Source organism: Gracilinanus agilis, chromosome 3 (genome assembly GCF_016433145.1).
Source record: "Gracilinanus agilis isolate LMUSP501 chromosome 3, AgileGrace, whole genome shotgun sequence".
Taxonomy (NCBI): domain Eukaryota; kingdom Metazoa; phylum Chordata; class Mammalia; order Didelphimorphia; family Didelphidae; genus Gracilinanus; species Gracilinanus agilis.
This window is the reverse complement of record NC_058132.1, coordinates 344,802,671-344,826,161: the sequence shown is the minus strand read 5'-3', so window position 1 is coordinate 344,826,161 and position 23,491 is coordinate 344,802,671. Positions and strand designations below refer to the sequence as shown.

Genomic DNA, 23,491 nt, shown 5'->3' with positions numbered 1-23,491 from the left:
TATAGAATGTCTCAGAAATATCATAAATAGGATTATATAATAATGTTGGAGTTGGAAGAGATCTTGGCAGAAAGGGAGTGATGGTAATGGTGATGCAAGGAGGGATGACAGAAATGGAAGAGGCATTTGATCTCTTCAAATTTGTTGATATTATTGTTTAGCCTCTTTTCAGTTATGTCTGATTCTTCTTGACCTCATTTGGGTTTTTTTGGCAAAGATATTGGGGCAGTTTATCATTTCCTTCTCCTGCTCATTTTACAGATGAAGGAACTGAGGCAAATAGGGTTAAGGATCACACAACTTGAATTCATGAAGATGAATCTTTCTGATTCCACTGATACTCTATCCAATGTGCCCCTAGTGGCCCTATTCTCTTCAAATTGCAGATGAAAAATCCAAAGCTTGGAGAGAAATATCTTTCTCACAGCTGGTAACAAGATTATAGACCTAGAGCTAGAAGGGATTTCAGAGATCAACTAGCCCAATCTTCATTTATGGATGAGGAAACGAAGGCTCAGAGAAATTAAGTGACTTGCCAAAATCTCACAAGGAACACCAGAGGTAAGATTTAAATCTACTTCCTCTGACCTCAAAGTCAGTGTTCATAGTCTCTCTATTATTCTGTTTCCTGTAATTCAGCTCTTGGCTCCCAGTCCTGTGAATTCTCTTCCATACCAGGCCGTCAAAGGTAAAATCACATTCTGAGTAACTGGAATCCTCCCTAGGCAAGGAGTTATTTGGAGACGGGCAGAGAAGAACAATGGCATTTTCAGTCATAGGCACAGATATCTTACAAATCTTCTCTGTTCTCATGGAAACAGATATCAGATAGCTTGTCTGATCCTAAAAAGTTAATTCTCTTCTTTTTCTCAGATAATTCCTCCTTCCTTTTCTCTTTTCTCTTTTTCACTCTAGGCCATTTTGCCACTCATTTCAGGACAGAGTAATGGAAAATGTGCCCGACTTGGAGTCAGAAGACCTGAATTCAACTTCCAGCTCAGCTACTTACTTCCTCTATGACTTTGGCCCAGTCATCAAGTCATTTAACTTTTCGTGTGCCTGAATTTTGTCATCTGTAAAATGAGGGGTTTGGACTAGATGACCTCTAACCTTCTGGGTTTGAGTCTGTGAGCTGCGTATTCAGCAAATCAATGGATCTGCTGATAGAGTATCCACAAATAATAGTAATAACTGGCACTTGTGTAGAACTTTCCATATGTAGCCTATAGCTCAAAACCCATTCGCATGGAAGTCTCTTTACTAGTGGAGATTGATTACTCACTTGGACTCCCCACCTTCACCCAAGTATGAAGCATTGAGTAATTAATCTTTAACAATGAGAAGGATCTCCAGCAAACAGGCTTTTGAGATTCAATCAGATGTATACTATCTCATTTGAACCCTACAACAACCCTAAAATGTAGGTACTATTATTAATCTTATAGATGAATTAACTGAGGCTAGGAGAGATGAAATGACTTGCCCAGGGACATACAGAGAAATAGTATATGTCTGAAGCAGGATTTGAAGTGAGTTCTTCTTGACTCCAAATCCAATGCTTTATCCATTGGGTCATCTAGCTGCCTAAATGAGAATGAGTTCTAAACATGGGCTCAGCAACTAATTGTGTGTTTGCTCTCTGAACACCAGTTTAGTCAAACATGGAAATATTCCTTGCCCCAAAGGTTGGCTAGTAAGTGGTGAATCTCTCTGGCCTAGGCACCTCAGAAAGACATTACCAAGGTAGGAAGGTGTGGGCTGGTTATCCATCTCAGTGGAGGAAATAACTAAACTGATGAAGTCATAAATCTTTTGGAGCACTGAAGAAAGGGTTACAAAGGCCTTCTCATTCTCTGTTGTGATTTTAAATGCTAGGGATTCTTTATGATCCTCAGAGGAAGGATAATAGGGTTGAAGATTCAGAGAAAAGGTCATCCCCAGAATTTCAGATCTTTTCATAGCCATTCATGATTTGACTTCTTAATAGCTGTGGGATTGATCCTATACTAGCAGTTTCCAGGGCATACATAGCATTCACTGGCATTATTCCTAGAGGGATCTCTCCCCCCCCCACACGCACTTTTTTGGTTCCCATTATATGCTGAATATTGGTAACTAGGTAGTAGAGAGGATAGTGTACTACTGGATTGGACATCAGGAAGGACTGAGTTCAAATTTAGTCTCATATTATTATTAGCTGTAGGACCCTGAACATATCACTTGATCAACCTCAGTTTCCTCATCTGCAAAATGAGGAGTATAATATCACCTAATTCCAGGGTTGTTGACAGCATAAAATGAGAGAATATTTATAAAGTACTTTGCAAACTTTAAAGCAGTATAGAGATGCTAACTTTCATTACTACTGCTGTTGCTATTGCTCTCTACAAGACAGCACAGCAGAGTGGGTAGAGGACCTGCCTTGGAGCCAACAAACTTGGGTTCAAGACAAAGATATATTCAAGAATTTCTCTTTCTCTCTTTGGAACTTTCAGAGTCTGAGTCTGAAGGTGGAATCAACTCTATGATGGCATCTGCAAAGTAGAGGTGTTGAAAAACTCTTAAATCTTCCAGCTCTGCTTGCGGAAAAAAGTGTACCATTCAGTACTCCTGACAAAGATATGAACCATAGCAAAATATGTGCCAGAAGTGTCAGGGGAAAGCTTGCATATATGACATTCAACATATCTAGACTTTAAATAAATATTGACCTGTTCTTTTTATAGGGGGGACAGTGAGTAGATTTGCCAGTTACCAGAAAAGAAAAAAGGAATTGGGTTTACATCCAACCTCTGTTTCTGACTACCTATGTAAACAAGCCAATTTGCCCAACATGTTCTCAGTTTCCTCATCTATAAAATGAGGGAGTTGGACAAGATGGCCTCTGAGCATTATATGATCCCCATCATCACATTTCCAAAGTTTCAGGTACTAAGTCATGGCTACCCACATCTGTGCTCAATCAAGTTGACTTTTTCAGAAGGTCAGCTCAAACCAACTGAGAGAATTAGAGAATTCTAGAGCAAATATTTGAGGAATAATGTTGGCCATTCACAATGTTTCTTAATTGCTTGGACTGTCAAATCATCAAGCATTTATTTTGTGCTTCAGTGGCACCATAGATAGAATGCTGGACCTGGAGTCAGGAAAAGAAGACTCATCTTCATGAGTTCAAATCCCATCTCGGACACTTACTAGTTTAGTGACCCTGGGAAGTCGCTTCACCCTGTTTGCCTCAGTTTCCTCATTTGTAAAATGAGCTAGAGAAGGAAAAGGCAACTCACTCCAGTATCTTTGCCAAGAAAATCCCAAATGGGGTCATGAAGAATCAGACACAATTGATACCCCATATGTCCATAGAGCAAATCTCTTGCTATCTTATTTGTTATGCTGTTTAAATGTTTATTTGTTTTGTTTTTACATCAAATGTTTATTTGTTTAAATGTCTATTATTTGAATAACATGTTCCTTGCTTGGCTGACAAAAATAAATATACTGATAGGTGCTCACAAGGGAGATTTTGAGCTGGTGCTGACCCAAAGCATGGCTTGAACCTGGGATAGTTTTTCCGTGGGGCCAATAGGCACAAGTTCTATATGTAAACTAAAGGGACAGGACTAAATCATTTCTAAGGTTCTTTCCAATTCTAACAAACTGGATTTATGGATCCTCATTCTGTTTTTTAATGTCTGTGCCCCTTTGGACAACTTAACTAACATCTCTGAGGTTCAGTTTCTTTAACTATGGAACGGGATAAAAATATCTGCCCCGTATCTCATGCCAGAGTTGTTCTGTTTATTTAGCTAACAAGAATATCTAGAGAGCTTCACTCCCCAAAAATCTTTCTTCCATTGGATACATAGATAAGACATCCTCCATTGTGAAGGTCAACACACTTAGGAAGCAACTGTACCTGTTTTAAGTCTCATTTGACATTAACTATTAAAGTATTATTGAGCCATTATCTTTGTAGTTCTATGTTCAACAGGCAGCTATGGGGCAGAGAGGGTGGAATATCAGGCCGAGGCCTGAAGTCAGGAATACTACTCTTCATGAGTTCAAATTTGGCTTCAGATACTTACTAGCTATGTGACCCTGGGCAAGTCACTTTATCCTGTTTGCTTCAGTCCCTCAGCTGTAAAATGAGCTGGAGAAGGAAATGGCAAACCACTCCACTATCTTTGCTCCAACAAGGAACCTCTCATGCTTTTGTTAAGATCCTACATGATGGGGGCAGCTAGGTGGCTCAGTAGATTGAGAGACAGGTCTAGAGAGGGAGGTCCTGGTTTCAAATCTGGTCTCAGACACTTCCTAGCTGTGTGACCCTGGGCAAGTCACTTAACCCCCATTGCCTAGCCCTTATCACTCTTGTGCCTTGGAACCAACACACAGTATTGATTCTAAGATGGATGGTAAAGGTTTAAAAAAAAAGAAGAGAAATGCAAATTAAATTTTACTTATGATGACTTCAACACAGGAAGAGATATGCAGGCTACAGCAATGAAAACCTCAAGAGCAAAGAGGTCAGTCAATCAACAGGCATTTATTAAATTTCTATTAATAGACAGCAGACACTGTGCTAAGCACTGGAGACGAGTCTTCAGGACTTTCAAAGATCTTACATTCTATTGGTAGAGACAGCAGAGGCAAATATAAGTATACATAGAATAAATATAAAATAAATTCAAGGGAGTTTAGGGAGAGAGGACACTAACAGTTTGACGAACCAGGGAAGGTCAGACCAAGGAGAAGTAGTTGAAACAGGAAACAGAAATTTCTAACCAACCTCAAATGCTTTCATTATGATTGCATTATTTTCTATATCAATATAATTAATATAGTCCTTTAATATATTAATTATATTGAATAATATATTATATATGTTGATATCTTCAATAATATAATGTTATTTTATTTGTCATAAAGACATGAGTTTAAGGCAATACTATTAATTTACAGCAGACTGAATAACAAAAAATAATATCTAACAAAAAAATTGAATGACAAAGAATAATAAGAGTACCATTTTCTATCTCTGTAGTGCTTTATTACTTACAAATAATTCCCTATGCATTACATCTAATATCCTTTCCCATTCTAAATCCTACAGCCTCCTTTAATCCTCACAACTCTGTAACGACAGTGGGTCAGGAAAATAATAATAAATAATAGATAATTAAAAAAACCTCTCTTCTTTCAGAGGGTAGGTGGGTGATTGTAAGTGCAGAATGTTACACGCACCCTCAGATGTGGTAACTTTGTTGGTTGATTCTGCTTAACTGTTTCTCATTGATACTAGGAAGGGTTCAAGTCAGAGTGGAGTGGGACACAAAGAAAAGGCTTTAAAGAAATGTGTAGTAGGGTAGGGAAGAGTGCAGAGAGTTGTCCATGATCTCATAAATAAATTATTCAACAGATGACCTAGGATGAGATTGAAGTCTTTTTGCTTCCCAGACATCCACAGCTACCTAATTTTATGTATATTTGAGGATGAAGGGACATATTCCACCTCTCTTAAACCAAGTCAAGGACAGAAAAGGAATCTGACCCTGAGATGGCATAGGCATATCATTTTTTAAAACGCGTTCCTACTGTCTTAGAATCAATACCATGTGTTGGTTTCAAGGCAGAAGGGTGGTAAAGACAAGGCAACTGGAATTAAGTGATTTGCCCAAGAAGCACACGAGGATATTTGAACCCAGGACCTCCCATCTCTAGGTCTGGCTCCCAATTCACTGAGCCAGCTTCCTCCTAGGCATATCATTTTAAAACATTCATTGACCACTGGAGAGTTCAGATAATTGAGATTTATGATTGGTATTGGACAGTTCGTTCTTACTGAACCACAAGGAAGAATCAGAATGGAAACAGCACAGCTTTTCAAAGGACTCCAGATTCTGCTGGCCCAAGGGGTTCTGGAGAAAGACTGGTCTTTCTCCTGGTCTCCATCATCTTGAGCCTCGTTGCTTATGTTCTAGTATCATAGGCTGATGAATTGATTCTCCTTTGTCTCCAAAGAATCAAAACTTGTTTTGATTGAAAGGATCTAAGCGATAATTTCATTAAACCCCTTCATCAGACAGGATCCAGCTGAGTCACAGAGTGATAAACTATCATTCATACATTAAGTGAACAGCAGAACATGGGTTAGACCCCTATGCTCCAGATTTCTACTCCATTGTTCTTTTCATTATACAATGAAATCGTCTATAATAAGAGAAATTCGCATGAAAACCCCTCTGAGACTTCTTTATTTTCCACAGCTCGGTTCGACCAAAAAACATCTCACCTCCCCCAGGAACTCATGTTTATGCTTAATGATGAGCTTATGGTCATTGCTTGAAATCTTATCATCAGAGAGAATGATTCCAGTTTGATACTCATCATCTCTTCAGCATCTTCAGCTGCCTCTCCCCTCTAAGTGGAATATGGAAGGTCAAAACAACCTACTTCTCCCAAAGCCTTTCGTTACAGAGGGCTCAGGAGTTTCAGCCATTTCCTCACTTTCTATTAGCTGTTCCCCTTACTTCCTACTCCATAAGCATCAGGGCAGCTCTGGCAGCTCACCCTCACTACTCCTTTTCAGTTTCCTTTTGTTTCTTTGTCTTTGTCTGTTTGTCTTCTTTATTAGACTGTAAGTTCCTTGAGGGGAAGGACTGTCTTTTTTTAATTTGTATCCCCAGTATTTAACACAATGTAACAACACAATGTAATGCAGGGTTGCAGCAAAAGCTCTTGCTTTTGCAAACCAACTGTAGCAGCTCTGTCAGTTGGAAAGGTTTAGAATGTTGAACCAGTCAGTCGGGTGGGCTCAGGGAAAAACCATTGGTCCCTGAGGCTATTAATATCCCCGGAGTTCCAACTGAAGGGCCTTTTGCCTTTGGGGCATTTTGGACCTTGCTGATTTCTCTGGACCTCTCCCAGACCTCTCCATTTACATCTTGCTATTTCCCTGAATTTCCCCTTTGGGCCTTGGAAGGAAGGGTGGTTTGGTGGTTGGACATTGTGGGTTTTAGCTTCTGTAGGCAGGAAGGACAACTTAAACCAAGATACCCCCTTATCTAGTGATCTGATAAATCCTTTTACCTCAGGGCAGTGAAACCTTCCTTGGCTGAGAGAGCCAGCCTCTCTCAGTCTGACCCTCTCTTCTGTGACCCTTCCCCCAGCACCAGCTTTCTCCCTAGCAGAAGTTACAAAACCCCCAAACCCTCTTTCCTTCAGCTTGCCTCTGGCATCAATAAATCCCCTTTGATATCTACACAAAGAGCCTCTGGTGAATCATTGTACTGAATACTAGGGCAAAGGCTGAAGAGGGAAGAATAATTTTACTTTTATTTCTTGAGGGTAAACCTAGGCATCCATCTTGGGCAGGAAGTAGCTAGCGGAGACTTCCTGTAGACTTCAGTTCCACTGGCAGAGAGGGCCTGTTGACTCCTCCCTCAAAGGGACCTGAGAAATTAACTACAGAATCCATTCAGCCAGACTTTTAACATTTCTGGCTGACCCAATTCTTCTTGTATCATAGAGATAACTTCCCTGCCTAAAGGACTCAGCCTATTTCCTCCCAGTACCCTCTGTCTCTAGCCTCTATGATTAGCCTGTTTGAGCAGCCCTTCCTATATATTCCCCCTTTTGTTCCATCATCCTATCCCCATACCTTTTCATCCATATTCCTTATTACTATTCCATAACAATAGTAGGCACTTAGTAAAAGTTCACTGACTGTTGACCTTATACCTCATAAACTGGCAAAGATGACAAAAAGATGGAAATAATGTTGTAAGGACTGTGGGAAGAGAGGCATATGAATATGTTATTCTTAGAATTCTCCAACTTGGTACTACTAGAATTTAAGTAAGAGTAAGACATTTGAAGATTAGAAAAGCTGGAAGGGACCAGGTCAATTAGTCTAACTGCCCTGGAAAGCAAGTTAGAGTTATGAGATTTAAAAGATACTTATTTATTGATGCTCATTGACTATATATATATCCCCGAGGTGGTAAAAAAAAAAAAAAAAAAAAAAACAGAAAGAAAAGCCTCACATATACAAATATATTTATTTTTAAAAACCTTTACCTTCTGACTTAGAAACAATACTAAATATCAGCTCCAAGGCAGAAGAGAGGTAAGGGCTAGGTAAATGGGGTTAAGAGACTTGCTCAGGGCTCACACAGCTAGGAAATGTCTAAGTCCAAATTTGAATCCAGCACCTCTCATCTCCAGTCCTGGTACTCTATCCATTGAACCACCAAGCTGCCTCTCTACCAATATACTTCAACTTCACTTTTTGTCATAACGAAAAAATGGAAGCAAAGTAGATGCTAACTTTAGACTGGAGAAAAGTTGAACAAATTGTGCTATATAAATTTAATGATATATTAATATACTATAAGAAATGAAAGAGAAATTCAGAGAAACATAGGGAGACTTGTACGAGCTGGGGGAAGTAAGTAAAATCACTAGAACAATGTGCACATTTAACAATTTAACAATAACCAAAAAACAATCACTAAAAGGAAATTGAATGCTGATGAATAGAGTGACCAATCTTGGCCAGGAGATAATATTTTGATAGGGAGGTAGGGATACACAGGGACAGAATGATCTGGGTCAGAATGCTTATGAGTTAGAATGAGTCTCAGTTTTGCTTATTTTTCTCTTTTTTTCCCAGAGGCTCCTGGTGGCCAGGGGAAAGGAGAGAGGATGTGCCTGGAAACTAGCATGGAAAGGAAAGACGACTGGGAAAATCACAATTATGACCACAAGAATTAGAAGAAAAACACAGAGACAGTTGTGAAGCGTTGGCTTTCCTTATCTTCTTACTTACATTGATCTCATATCCTTTGTTGAGTGAGACTTTACCACAAAATATAAACAGATTTATTCGAATTTGTAGAATCCTGCCTACATGAAGCTGACTATCTCATATTGTCCAAGCTATAGTCATTCTCTTAAATCCTAGAACCATGATCTCTCAAGGGGTTTGAAGAATGGAGTATGAAATTACAAGAGCTAACATTTACATAGTTTTAACATTTGTGAAAGGCAGTTAGGAGGTGCTGTGGATAGAGCACTGGGCCTGGAATCAGTAGAACCTGAATTCAAACATGGCCTCAAACGTTCAGTAAATCGCGTAAGCCAGTTTGCCTCAGTTTCCTCATCTGGAAAATGAGTTGGAGAAGAAAATGGCAAACCACTCCAGTATCTCAGCTGAGAAAACCTTAAATAGGGTCACGAAGAGTTGGACACAACTGAACAACAACAACAACAACAACAACAACAAAGGTTTACAAAGTACTTAATATATGTATTATCTTAATCCTCCCAATAATCCTGGGAGGTAGGTACTATTATTATCCCCATTTTACAGTTGAGGAAAGTAAGGCACACAGAGCTGGAGGGACTTGTCCAAGGTTACACAGCTAGTAAGTATCCAAGATAGGATTTTTGCTCAGGTTTTCCTCCCTCCAGATCCAGTGCTTTATCCACAAAGGCACCTAGCTGCCTGTAAGTAGAACCCTCTGAACCATTTCTGGGACTCCTTTAAAGTATCTGGGCATCCCTGGCATGACAGAACCACAAGCACTAGTACTGAATTATGTGCATGAATAAGATTACTGAGCATTCAGGGAGAATGCTAATCCTTCAGGTTTTAGAAGTAAAAGTTTGAAATGGAGTTTCATGACTTGACATTTAGCAGACTGGAAATTTTATTACTGGCCTGTTTGTGAATGATAACTACTCTGCTGTGAGGGGCAGCTAAGTGGCACAGTAGATAACGTGTTGGGTCCTAGAGTCAGGGAGACTCATCTTCCAGAGTTCAAACCCGGGCTCAGACCCTTAGTAGTTGTGTAACCCTGGGCAAGTCACTTCATCCTGTTTTTCTCAGTTTTCTGATCTGTAAAATGAGCTGAAGAAGGAAATGACAAACCACTCCAGTATCTTCAACAAGAAAACCCCAAACGGAGACACAAAGAGTCTGACAGAAATGACTGAACAACAACCAAAAAACTCTTCTATGGCCTGGCCAGGCCTTCATCATCTCTCCCCTAGACTATTGCAACTGGCCTCCCTGCTTCAAGTCTCTCCCTACTCTAATCCATCCTCTGCTTCTAACAAAGTGATCTTCCTAAAGCACAGGTCTAAGCATGTCATTCCACTTCTTAATAAATTCCAGTAGCTCCCTATTAACTCTAGGATAAAATATAAAAAATCCTCCATCGGGCATTCAAAGTCCTTCATGACTTGACATTTTCCTGCTCCTCCAGGCTTCTTATTCATTACTCCACTCTCCACCCCAGCCCTACTGTGATCCAGTGACACCAGCCTCCTTACTGTTCTTCATTCACCATTCATCTCCATGCCTCCCTACTGGCTCCCCCTCTTCCTGGAATGTCCTCCCTCCTCACATCTGCCTCTTAGAATCCCTACTTTTCTTCCAGGCACAGCTCAAGCTCCATCTTTGATACAAAGTCTTTTCTGAGGCCCCCAATTGTAAGTTCACTTCCAAACCCAAAAAGTCCAATTGACTTTCATTTCTACCTACAGAATGTATGCTCTTTAAGGGCAGAGATGATGTTTCATCTAGCTTTGTATTCCTCAAAACTGGCACATTTTGCTCAGTCATTTTTCTGTCATTTCTGACTCCCTATGGCCCCATTTGGGGTTTTCTTGGCAAAGATACCAGAGGGCTTTGCCATTTCCTTCTCCAGCTCACTTTACAGATGAGGAAACGGAGGTCAACAGGGTTAGGGACTTGCCCAGGGTCACTCAATTAGTATGTGTCTGAGGACAGATTTGAATTCAAGAAGATGAGTCTTCCTGACTCCAGGCCAGGTACTCTATCCATTGAGCCACCTTAGCTGTCCACCTGGCATATAACGGGAGTTTAATACTTGACTGATTAATCCTCGTACAGCAGTCAGTATAGCTTTTGGGCAGTTCTGTAATGGTCTCCAGGCTCAATGAAAAGGAATTCTTGGAAATGGAACTTGTAATTAGACTCAGTAGACTCGAGTTCTTCCTCACTAAAGTGGATGCTGTTAGCCACTTAGGGCAACTTAACCTCCCACCAGGCTTTGCTCTAAGGTTTCAAGGACCCCATCCACAAAGGGCTCTGTCCAGAAGGGTTATCTGCATTTCGTGTCAAACCCTGATCTTTTCAATGTGATCGGTTGACAGAAAACACATCCATGGGAGGAAATATCTATGAAGAATTATTTTCTACATGATGAAAAGGTTTAGTATTATAGATTATAGAATTTGAGGAATTGGAATTTGTTTTAGTCTTAAAATCATAGTCAGCTTCTCAAAAAGGACCATTAGGGAGCTACCCAGTCAGGCTCTCATTAAGAACAGCCCCTTCCTCTCACTGATCCTTGATTATGATGGTCACCCTGTGATAAAGAAAGCAGGAAGGAAGCAGAAAGTCATGCAGATAAAGTATATCTACCTCTGCATGAGTGTGATTCTGTGTGTCTGTCTGTAAGTGTGTGTGTCTGTCTGTGTGTCTGTATGTATGTCTGTGTACATATGTGTACCTGTCTGTGTGTGTTTCTGTGTGTCTGTATGTAAGTGTGTGTGTGTCTGTGTGTCTGTATGTAAGTGTGTGTGTGTCTGTGTGTCTGTATGTGTATCTGTGTTGTATATGACTTTCCATGACTGTGTGTGAGCGTGTATGTATACTCTATGTGTGTCTGTTTCTGTGGGTATGTATATGAGTGGATCTGTGTCTATGTGTTGCATGTATGTGTGTTGGCTGGGAAGAGCGTAAGGGAATGTAGGAAATGTCCCAGACATTTGCTCTCAGATAGAGATTTGCCCAATTAAATAAGAGAGACTTCCTGCCTCTAGTTTCCCCCAGGGAGGCAAGGGGAGGAGGGGTGCAGGAGCTCAGATTCAACATACCCTGAAAATGCCAAAGGACATCTGCAAAGAGGAGGGGTTTGTAGACAACCAGATCCTGCAGTTTAGGTCCCCTGTATTAAATGAGCCAGAGCTGGGACTCACACCCAAGCCTTCCCTTCTCAGACTGGGATGCTTTCCCCAGCCCCCTAGCTCTACCTTTCACAGGTGACCCCTTTCCCCTCCTCCTCACTCTTTCATCTCCTTTCTCTTCTTCACTGCTCTCTCCCTTTGTCTCTGTTTTTTCCTCTGCCATCTTTCTCCCTTAACTACCCATAATATGGAACTGAAGTGTATTTAGTAAAGGCAACAAACAATAAAACCCATTTTATGTCCCATCTTCTCAAATTAAATGGTGAATTAAATGTTTAAAGTGCTTTCTCTATCCTCCCCTGCCCGGTTCAATGAAATTGCTTTTTAAATTTGTGTATAGCCCTAGAATGATTTTTTCCTCCAGTGGGTGAGTGGCTTTATATTGTAATGATAACTTTTATATTTTAAAGATAAAAGATATTGTAAAAAACCACCATTCTTCCAGGGAGCCAGGTTTGTACCTTTAGAATCATCCTAAAATCTTCCTTCTTTCTCACTATCGTATCTAATTGATTAGCAATTTTTGTCCACCCCTTCAGCTTTCTTATATCTTTCCTCCTCTATTCTCACACCATGACCTCTCTTGCCCTAGAATGATGAAATCACTGAGTGAGGAGCTCAGATTTTTTAAATGGCTGAAATGAATCATAGATTTTAGGACTGGGAAGGACCTTAGAGATTATCCAAGTAGAGTCATAACTAGGGTGGAGTGGCTGAGGATTTGCCTCAAGGCAATGAAATTTGGAGGTTGCTGGCAAGACTAACCTTCAGAAGCATAGAAACAAATAAACTTAGTATGTAATGAGCAAAAATTCAGGACATAACCTATGAGAGCCAGTGCTATAGTCAGTAAGACCTGGAAATCAGTTTCCACCTCTCCTACCCACTGGCTGTGGATCCCTAGCAAAGTTACAACTTCGCGTGCCACCAGACAACTCCGTAAGACCAAGTAGGTCAGCAGATACCCACCTGCATTAGTAGAAGTATGTACCTCACCAGGAAGTCATCTTTCTTATCCCCTTCCCATCCATTTGGTCTTAGACTTTGTCCTTGGGACTGTGGGCTCTGATAAGCAAACTTCCACCTCATCTGGTTCTATTTCATTTCTTGGTCATTTCCCAGACATCCATCTTGTACTTGGCTCACCCTCCACCCACTCTATCTTCATCTCTTCTCCTCCCATTGGCATGTAAGCTCTTTGAGGGCAGGCTCTGTCTTGCTAGTTTGCTTCTCTAGTACATTGTAAGTACTTAGTACTTTTTCATTCATTCAGGCTCTCGATGGAATTACAGTAAGAATTATTAGATAAAATAAGCAGCTTCCAAATGGTGTGCTCCTTCCCCATGGCAAAAACAATCTGGGTGAGTTTCTCCCCACTTTCCCCAGCATGGGGTCCTTGCTGTGTCCCACAAGTTGTTTTCTATCCAAATAAATCTTTTTATTTTTCTCTTAAAATCCTTACCTTCTGTCCTAGTATTAACCCTAGTGTAGAAGGGCAGGGGATGCGCAATCTGGGTTAAGTGACTTGCCCAGGGTCACACAACTAGGAAGTATCCGAGACCAAATATGAACCTAGGTCTTCTTAACTGCAGATCTGCTGCTCTATCCACTGTGCCACAGCTGTCCTGTGAATTAGTCTTAAAAATCTAACTTGAGGTTAGACTTTGTGAAGTTTGTCCTAGGAGTAAATTGCTAATTATGGTTTCTTCATTTTACAAATGGGGAAACTTAGAGAATTTAAATAACTTTTCCACAGTCATACAGGAAGTTTCAGAATCAGAATTGGAACCCAAATCCTCTGACTCCAACCCTCTTGCTCTTTTTGATACAACATTTGTTGTTGTGGTTCAGTTGTTTCAGTCTTTGTGACCCCATTTGGAGTTTTCTTGGCAAAGACACTGGACTGGTTTGCCATTTCCTCCTCCAGCTCATTTTGTGAATGAGAAAACTGAGGCAAACAGGGGCAAGTGGCCTGTCCAGAGCACACAGCTAGTAAGTTTCCAAGGCTTGATTTGAAGTCCAGAACATGAGTCTTCTTCATGCCAAGCCTGGTACTCTATCTACTGTGCAACCTAGATGTCCTTGATACAACATACCGACTCTTCACACCATCCTTGACCCTTGAATCCTTTGTCTCATTGTCATGTTACCTGTAGTCTTTTTCTAGACCTCAACCATATATTACTCCCAGCTTCCACCTTCTTCCCTCAAGGGATAAGATGATCCTTCTCCTTGCCAATACCAACCCATTCCTATCTCCTCTAGTTTTCAACTCTGATCGTCTTCTCTTTCTCCGTAATTTTCAAGCTTGTCTTATCCACAGGCTCCTTCCTTTCTACCTGCAAACACACCCAGGTCTTCCTGATCCAGTAACTTGTCCAGGGCCACACAGCCAGTATGGAGGAGAGGTGAAAACTGATTTCAGGTCATATTAACCTATAACACTGGCTCTCATAGATTTTATACTCTATTCTTTCTCACTAGGTGCTAAGCTCGGTTGTTTCTATGTTGCTGGAAAAAAATCAGTTTTATTAGCAGTCTCTAAATGTGTGCTGGAGCCAACAGATACTGGCTCCAAAGTTGATTGTTAAATTGTCAGTGTGAGCATTTACACCTTGTAAATGGATAAATCTACAAATCAGGGTTTGATTTATTGTCTTGTTGATTTGTATAGGTTTAAAAAGTGATGAAGAAAATGTTAATAATGAAGATTAAACTTAAAAGTGTGTTGAACATTTTTGGAGAGCCTATTGTTAAACATTTAGCAGCATACTCCTTCCCCCATCTTTAAAAAAAGAAAAAGATAGAGACAACATAGTGGAAAGGAAAGAATGCTGGACTTGGAGACAGTCTTCCAATTTAAATCACAGCTTAGCCATATAGTACCAGGTAACCTTGGATAAGCTATCCAGCCTCTTAGTTTCTTCATCTATAACATGGGAAGGTTGGTCTATGATCTCTGAGCCCCTTCCAGCTCTAAACTTAAGCTTTTATAAACCTTCACTTAACTCATTGCCTCAATATATTGCCCTAAATCTCTCTTTTCTTTCAAAGCTAATCTCCTTGGGGGGGGGGGGGGGGGAACAGGAAGCTGTCTGTATTGTCCCTATTTTCTCACCTCTTCCTTAATTCTCAACTCCCACCCCTTACAAAGTGGTTTCTAGGTCCAACAGTTGACCAAAACTGCTTTGTCCCATGTAATCAATGATCTAGTTACAAAACCCAATGGTCATCATGGCCAGTCATCTTCCTTCTTGATTTCACTGTACTCTTGGACACTGCTCTGTTGTATTTCTTTTACAGACTCATCATCCATGTCTGGCATGGATATGTCTCTAAAACCCTCTCCTCTTTCCTTGCTCTGTTCTCTCTCATAGTGATCTCCTCAGTTCCTATCTATTCAATTAGGTAACTCTCATTTTTCCTGAGCTTCGGTCCCACAGCCAGGCAACAGGGTGGCACAATGAATAAGCACTAGGTCTGGATTTAGGAAGATCTGAATTAAAATCTAGCCTTAGATACTTACTAGTTGTGTGATCTTGGACAAGTCATTTAACCCTATTGGCCTCAATTTCCTTATCTGTAAAATGAGCTGCAGAAGGCAATCACACCAGTATCTTTGCCAAGAATACCTCAAATGAAGAGTTGGATACAAATGAAATGACTGAACAACAATAACCAGTCTCACGTCTCCAACTCAACATTTTCTTTTTCCCTAAGCCCATTCTTCCTTCTAATACACTATTTCTTGTGCAAAAACCACCATTCTTCCAGAAAGCCAGTTTTTATACCTTTGGAATCACCCCAAATTCTTTGCTTTTCCTCGCTGTTATAGCCAACCAGTTGGCAAGTCTCATCCACTCCCTCTACATCTCTTGCAACTCTCCTCCTCTATTCTCATACCAGAACCACCCTAGTCCAGTCCTTTATCACCTCTCACTGAGACTATTGTAATAATCTTCCATATGGTTTCCCTGTATCCATTATCTCTCTTCTACAAACCATTCTCCAGGCAGATTCAGAACTGATATTTCTTATGCATAGGTCTATGCACACTATTCCTTTACTCAGGTTCCCTTCTGACTTTATGGGGTAGCTAATGGCACGGTGGATATAGTATTGGGCCTGGAGTCAAGAAGACTCATCTTCCTGAATTTGAATCTGAACTCAGATACTCATTAGCTGTGGGACTCTGGGCAAGTCATTTCACCCTGTTTGCCTCAGTTTCCTCATCCATAAAATGAGCCAGAGAAGGAAATGGCAAACCATTCCAGTATCTTTAACAAGAAAATCCCAAATGGGGTCACAAAGAGTCAGACATGACTAAAATGACTAAACAACAACAATCTGACTTTAGGATAAATTAGAAACCCCTCTGTTTGGGCATTAGAAGTCCTTCGCAAGCTGACCAAAGCCTACCCTTCCAGACTGGTCACGTATGACTGTCCCTCACACTCTGTACTCTAGCTACAGTGGCCTACTTTGTTTCCCATACATTTATCTGCCTTCGCAGGGGCTACTTCTCATGTCCAAAATGCCTGCCTTCCTCCTCTCCATCTCTTAAAGCTCCCTTCCAGGCTTAAACCAAGTGTCACCTCCTTCAAGAAACTTTACCTGATTTATCAGTTAGTGCTCTCTCCATAATTTTGAATTAATTTTCTACATATGGTGTTTACTCATCTATAAACAATTATGCACTTCTTAGAATTTGAGTTCCTTGAGGGCAGGGACTGTCTCACTTCTATATTTCTATCCTCAACATCTAGCGCAGGACCTGGCTTTCGGAAAGCCTACTCATGAGTTGATTCCCATGCAAACAGGCCTTAATCCCATTCATTTGATCAGATTTCATCCTCAGTAAATATCTTTCTAATATTTCATCTGGTAAACCTTTCATCATGGGCTGTAGGGAATAAAGACAGTCAGTCAATCAACTAGCATTTGTTAAGCCCCCAGAATATGCCAGCCACTGGTAAAAGAAAAGGATGACTGTAAGCAGTGTTGGGAGAGGGTTGTGCTAAAGTTTGTTCTTAGGACAAATCTCATTGCAAATTAATAAATTTATTGTGCTTGGTTTTTAAATCAGTCACCTAAGTACTGAACTTTTTGTGAACCCTGTCAATATTTAGAGGTGAGTTGATAAAATGGAACTTCAAGAAGACTGAGGACAAGAACTTATCCTAGAGCAGATGTTACCAGGAACCCCTCTGAGGGGCCAAATGACAGATAACGCTCACCAAGGTGGACATGTCCTTCAGCCAGCCTTCACTAAGGCTGCTACTCCAGCTTGCTACCTAGGAACATAGATTTAAATTTGGAAGTCATCTTAATCCAACACCCCTATTTTATTTTTTAATTGAAAAATGTTATCTAATTAATTGATTTAGAATATTTTCCCATGGTTACATAATTCATGTTCTTTCCCTCCCCTCCTTCCCTCCCCCAAAGCCAATGAATAATTCCACTGCAACCCCCTTATTTTAGAGATAAGGAAACTGAGACCCAGGGAATGATTTGCCCAGTCATTCTGGCAAAGCAAGGATGTGTGCCCAGATCCTCTAACTCCAAATCCAATCTTATTTCCATGACATCATGAAGACCCCCATTTGATGATAGATCAAACCAGAACACTAAAGTAACCCATTGTCATATAATTTAAAGACTCACACACACACACACACACACACACACACACACACACACTCTAAAGAGTTCCAAGGGTGTATGGTTTGCTAGCCAGTGTAGAGCATGGATGAATAAATGGATTATCTGGAGGATAGGTGGAGCTGAGTAAGTAAATGGAATGAATTACCAAAAATGAGTTGTGTACTAAGCAAAAATTCGCAGAGGCCTCATGAAAAAAAAAATGAAGAGCATATGAAATAGCATCATTCCAAAATATTTCTGTGAGTTATAATTTTTATAGCAGATTGATTTATTAGTTCAAGAATTCATTAAATATTCACCATGTGTAAAACATTAAAGTATCAGAATGAAATTTGTGTATCTTTACAGTAATTTCAGATTATGATGATCATACCTAGCCATCACCTTTCTCAGACCTGGGCCATATCTGTTTTTGAAGGCCATTTTCTTGCCCCTTCACAACTGGTAGTTGTTCAGTTGCATCCAAAACTTCATGATGCCATTTGAGGTTGTCTTGGCAAAGATGGCCTGCCATTTCCTTCTCTAGCTCATTTTACAGATGAGGAAACAGAGGCAAGCAGGGTTAAATGAGTAACCCAGGGTTACATAGCTAGTATCTGATACTCCATTTGATGAAACATCCTGCCTCCAGGCTCTGTACTCTAGCCACTGCTCCTCCTAGCTGTCACAACTAATTTATGGCTTTCCTCTCTTCCCCATCCCAATCCAAGATTTCATCATGGTCAAGAATTCCCCATAGAGGGGATATGATTGGGGATGTAGACTCTAAATGATCACTCTATTAAAAATATTAATAACATAGAAATAGGTCTTGATCAATGATACATGTAAAACCCAGTGGAATTGCTTGACAGTTATGGGAAGAGAGAGGGAACAGAGGAAGGAAAAAATATGAACCATGTAACCATGGAAAATATTCTAAATTAATTAATTAAAAAATAAATTAAAAAAAGAATTCCCCACACATGAACTTTCTCTACCAGACCATGACTTGTCTAAATGCTAAAAGAAAATTGGACCAAAGTCACCTAGTCAGCAAATGATAAAATGAATTCAAATGACAGTTTTGCCACTTTCTACTGGTATGATCTTTTAAAAAATCATGTAATCTCTTTGGGATTCAGTTTCTTCAACTGTAAAACAAAGAGGTTGGACCCATATGACCTGGAAGATCTCTTTTATCTTCAAACTCGTGATCCTAAAGAATTACCTGATCCATGTTAAGATTAAGGAAGATGGGCCAGCTAGATGGCATAGTGGATAGAGCACTGGTCTTGGAATCAGGAAAACTCATCTTCATGAGTTCAAATCCAACCTCAAGCCCTAACTAGCTGGGTGATACTCAACAAATCACTTGATCCTGTTTGCCTAAAAAATTTTTTTAAAAAAGGTTAAGTGAGCTGCTCAGGGACACATACCTAGTAAATAGCACTAACATGATTTGAGTCTAGATCTTCCTGACTTTCAGTCCAGTACTCTATCTATTATATAGCCTTGCTTTCATACTAGGCTCTCGGAAAGTGGCATGGTGCAGTGGAATGAGAATACCGAGTTCAGAGTCAAAGGACCTTAGTTCAAATCCTAACTTTGCCACTTGTGATCAGCTATGTGACCTTGGGGAAAGTGTTTGATTTTTACTTCCTTCATCTGTAAAATGATGCCATTTTGCAGAAGATGCCTTTTAAGGGCCCTTCTGTCTTTACATTTATGATCCTAAGATATACTTTTAAAATTAATTTTTCTTTTTAAAAATAATATTTTATTTCCCCCAATAACATGTAAAAACAATTTTTAACATTCATTAAAATTTTTTTTGAGTTCCACATTTTTCCCTCCTTCCCATAGTCCCTCCTTCACACTTTCCCATCATTTGCCCCTCTCTATGATGAAAAGCAATCTGATAGAGATTTTACACATGCAATCATATAAAACATTTTTCCATGTAGTTGTTTTCTGGAAACATTAATATATTCACACCTTGGTCAGACAACCACATCTTTCAAAAATTTAGAGATAAGCCAAAGACAGTGGGGCAAATAGCCCATTCAAAAAAAAACCACAGCATAAATTTCTCAGGAAAACATCCCAAAGCATCACTCATATGTTAGTCAGCTGAAAAAAAAGTTTTTGTGATTTTGTGAAGTTTTAAAAACTCTTAAACATGGTTATTACTCCTTAACTATGCCTGTACCTCTCTATCTCTCTCTATGTATGTGTGTATGAAAGTATATATGATGGGGCAACTAGGTGTCTCAGGGGATAGAGTGTTGGGTCTGGAGTCAGGAAGACTCACTTCCTGAGTTCAAATCTGGCCTCTGACACTCACTAGCTATGGGACTCTGGGCAAGACAGTTTACCCTGTTTGCCTTGGTTTCCTAATCTATAAAATAAGCTGAAGAAAGAAATGGCAAACCACTCCAGTATCTCTGCCAAGAACTCCCCAAATGTGTCTGACAAAAGTCAGACAAGACTGAACAAAAACATCAACAATGGATATGTGTTCACGTGCGTGTGTATGTGTTGGATCCCCTATGAGTAACAATGAACTATGTTTTTCTACCATGAGATAGGGATCAGGTTAGTGACTGGACCCATGATTTCCTTGGCATAGACAGCTGCTGAGGGAGCAAACTCTCTTTACCAACCAATACTGACTAATCAGCACCTTAATAGCCTTATAGCAGGAGTTCTTGACCTTTTTTTATGTTACAGACACTTTAGGCAGTCTGGTGCAGCCTATGCACCTATGCTCAGAATAATATCTTTAAGCACATAAAATAAAATACATAGGGCAAAAAGAACAACTATATTGAAATGCAATTATCAAAATATTAAAAATATTTTCTCTAGAACAGAATCATTGTCTCAGAGAGTTGACTAGAACACCAAGTGACTTGGCCAGAATTACATAATAACAGTGATGGGTCTTGAACTGAGATTTTCCTCCCTCTACGAAGTGTTCTTTATTGACTACTAGACCATTTTGCCTCTCTATCATTAGAGAGCCAAAAATCTTAAGATGCATTAAAACAAAGTTCGATGCAGCAAATCAATGCCACATGGAGGGGATTGATCTATTACATGAATGAGATAGGATTTATTTTCATTAAGAACACAGATATAAACATACTTGTCTTTTCACTTTTGAGCCCATCCTGTTAAAGGCATCCTTAAGAAATGATTTGCATCCATGTCAATCAGTACCATACACACCTTAGAAATTAACTGATAAAAGAGCACTAAGAGAAAAAGGTAAGCCCAGGCACCTAAAATCAGCTCTTCTGTTGCAAACTCTTTACTCTTGTTTTTTATCTGTTTCCACACACTTTACACTAAGAGCTTCCCTCATTTCTGTGTGTCCACCCTAAGTTTCCAAATCTTAGCCTCCCTCCAAGAATCTCTTCATTTCACCTCTTGCTTTCCCCAAGGATTTTAAGAGTGAGTCATGTAAGACTTAACAGTACTTCGTGCTTTTCTATCTCCATTAAGAAACTGCCATGCTGAGAGAACTTTGCTGTCAAGTTCAAACTTTCTGAATAGCATTATAATTACAGCAGGACAAGCAGCCTGGGCAATGTCACATAGCTCTGGGTTACAATACTCCCCAAAAGGAGTGCAAAGAGGGTAGGTGGAGCAGCATGGCAGAGACAGATTTCCTGCTTTAAAGCTAAGATTTGAAGAAGCTGCCAAAACATACAGGGACCCATGCTAATAATTTTTGAGCTTGAAGAGAAACTAATTTCAATACATCTGCTTCCTTGCAGCAGCTGTTTCTGTTTTCTAAGTCCCAGCAGTCACCAAGTTCTGTCAGAGGCCTGAGGATTCATTCACTCATCCCTCAATTACAGACTGTGGGAACAGAAGTGGTCAAATCATAGGTGAGCTGAACCCACTGGCTAGGTTTAGGCCAAGGACTACAACTGCTTAGTTATGCCTTGCAATGTTCATTCTGCTTTTCTGGCTCAATCAACAAGATGACAGGGAATAGGATAAGAATGAATTTGAAGACTTTTCTATCTTAAGGAAATCATTTGTGCTTATGATTTGCCTGGGCAGAGTCAAGGAGTGATTGGAAGAAGGGTGTGGCAAAGCTGCAACATGAAGAAATACCCACCAGGGACCTGCTTTTGTAATGCACATTCCATTTTCTCTCCCTCATATAACTGAGTTGGTGATTTTTAATTCCTTCCACATTTCCTGTAGTAATTGTCAAATATTTGGCTTCTGACTTCACTTGTTCTTGGAGGCCAGAGCCTCTGGGAGTTGGGCATTGTTTATTTTCTGAAAATAGACCTTAGAGTTTATGGGGGATGGGTTAGGGGGCTCCCAGGGTGCAGGGTCTGTCCGTTTGTTCCTAATGACACGAAAGGGGCCTCAAAGTTCAAAAGAAGACATTTGCAAGAAAAGCTCTGAAATACTTTCACTGGTAATCCTAGAGCCCCTTTGCAAAGCAAGCACCAGATCCATCACCCACATTTATGCCACCCTAGTTCAAGGGTTCATTTTCATTCCGGTACTTAAGAGGGTTTAAGTATGACCCTGGTTAACGTCTCAGACGCGAATATGAAGCTAGAGGGATGGGATGTGAACTCATTCACAAGGGGCAGGACAGGAAACAATCTCTGGGAAATCGCCTAACTTCAGAAAGAGAACTTTTTTTCACCCCAGGAGAAAGAGGAGAGACATTTTCTTTCTTTTCAGCCTAGCGTTTTCTTTGTGGGCAGATAGTATTGGCGGGAGGTTGGGGTGGGGTGGGGGGAGCTTAGAGGAGGGAGGTGAAGGAGAGATGGAACGGGAAAGAAGGCAGGCGTCCCACCGAGAGGGCAGCTCAAGACGTCTTTTGGAACTCGGCTGCTTGTGGGACACTTCCTCCGCTCTCGGATTCTGGTGGCTCTCTCCCTCTCCCAGATCCATTCCCTCCATGTTAAGGCTGTGTGTGTGTGTGCGCGCGCGTGCCTGGCTTCCTCTGCCCAGCCGACTTTTGCCAATTTAGGGTTTATATTAAACTTTCTCAGAAGAAGGAGAAGGAGGCACAGGCGAAGCCCAGGGGCCACTCGCTCAATCCTCCTCCCGCCGCCCCCCTCCCCACCTTACTTCTCCCTAGTCTGCTGCGGCTTTAGGGTTAGTCCTGGGGAGGTGCAGCCAGCCGCAGGAAAGACCCAGCTGCAGCTGCTCCAGTAGCCCCGGCTGCCTTAGGGGCAGCTCACATACCTCAGCGTGGACCCAGGCGATGGCCAACAGGGCGAGCACTGGCAGGCTTTTCCAGATCTGCGAAAGAGAAATCATCATAGAGAGACTGGGATTGGGGGTGGGGGTAGAGAAAGAGAAAAAGAAATGCAGACCCCAGTCCCCACCCTGCAAACTTCCTCCCGCTGCCCCTTGCTTGTCTTTTCTCCTCTCTGGGAGCTCCCCTGAGTCTAGTCACCCTAGAACCCAAGGCCGGCCGGCAGTGAGCTCGGCACCCCGCCCGCTCTCTCACCATCCTGAAGCTCGTTGGGTCCCGGGCGGACAGCGCAGAGTCGAGAAGCAAGGAGGCGAGCCCACTCGGGCCAGGCAGAGGGAAGTGAAGGTGGGATCTTTGCTTTTTCTTCTGCCTCTAGAGGAAATCTGATCGGGGCTCCAGGGGAGGAGAAACTCTCTTCCATCCTCCGCCTCCCCATTAAGACCCCTCCCTTCCTGACTGCCACCCCGCGGAGCTCCTCCCTATCCTCCTCCCCCCACCAACATCAGCTGCCCCCACAGCTCTCAGCTCCCTCTCCTTCTTTTCCTCCTCCTCTTCCCCCCCACCCCCGCTCACTCTCAGTGATTCCAGCGCTTTACCCCTTCG

The 23,491-nt window shown here is 41.0% G+C and overlaps 1 protein-coding gene across 1 annotated transcript in view; it reads right to left on the bottom strand.

Moving 5' to 3' along the window:
* The window catches only part of FSTL1 (follistatin like 1), a 103,939-nt gene extending 80,712 nt beyond the window's left edge, over positions 1 to 23,227 (bottom strand). The window contains exons 1-2 of the mRNA XM_044670074.1: positions 23,144 to 23,227; positions 22,876 to 22,932 (exon numbers count right to left, since the gene is read on the bottom strand). Of these exons, the coding sequence (XP_044526009.1) occupies positions 22,876 to 22,932; positions 23,144 to 23,146 (60 nt within the window). The 5' untranslated portion in view covers positions 23,147 to 23,227. The remainder of the gene's footprint in view (positions 1 to 22,875; positions 22,933 to 23,143) is intronic.
* Positions 23,228 to 23,491: the final 264 nt, after the last annotated feature.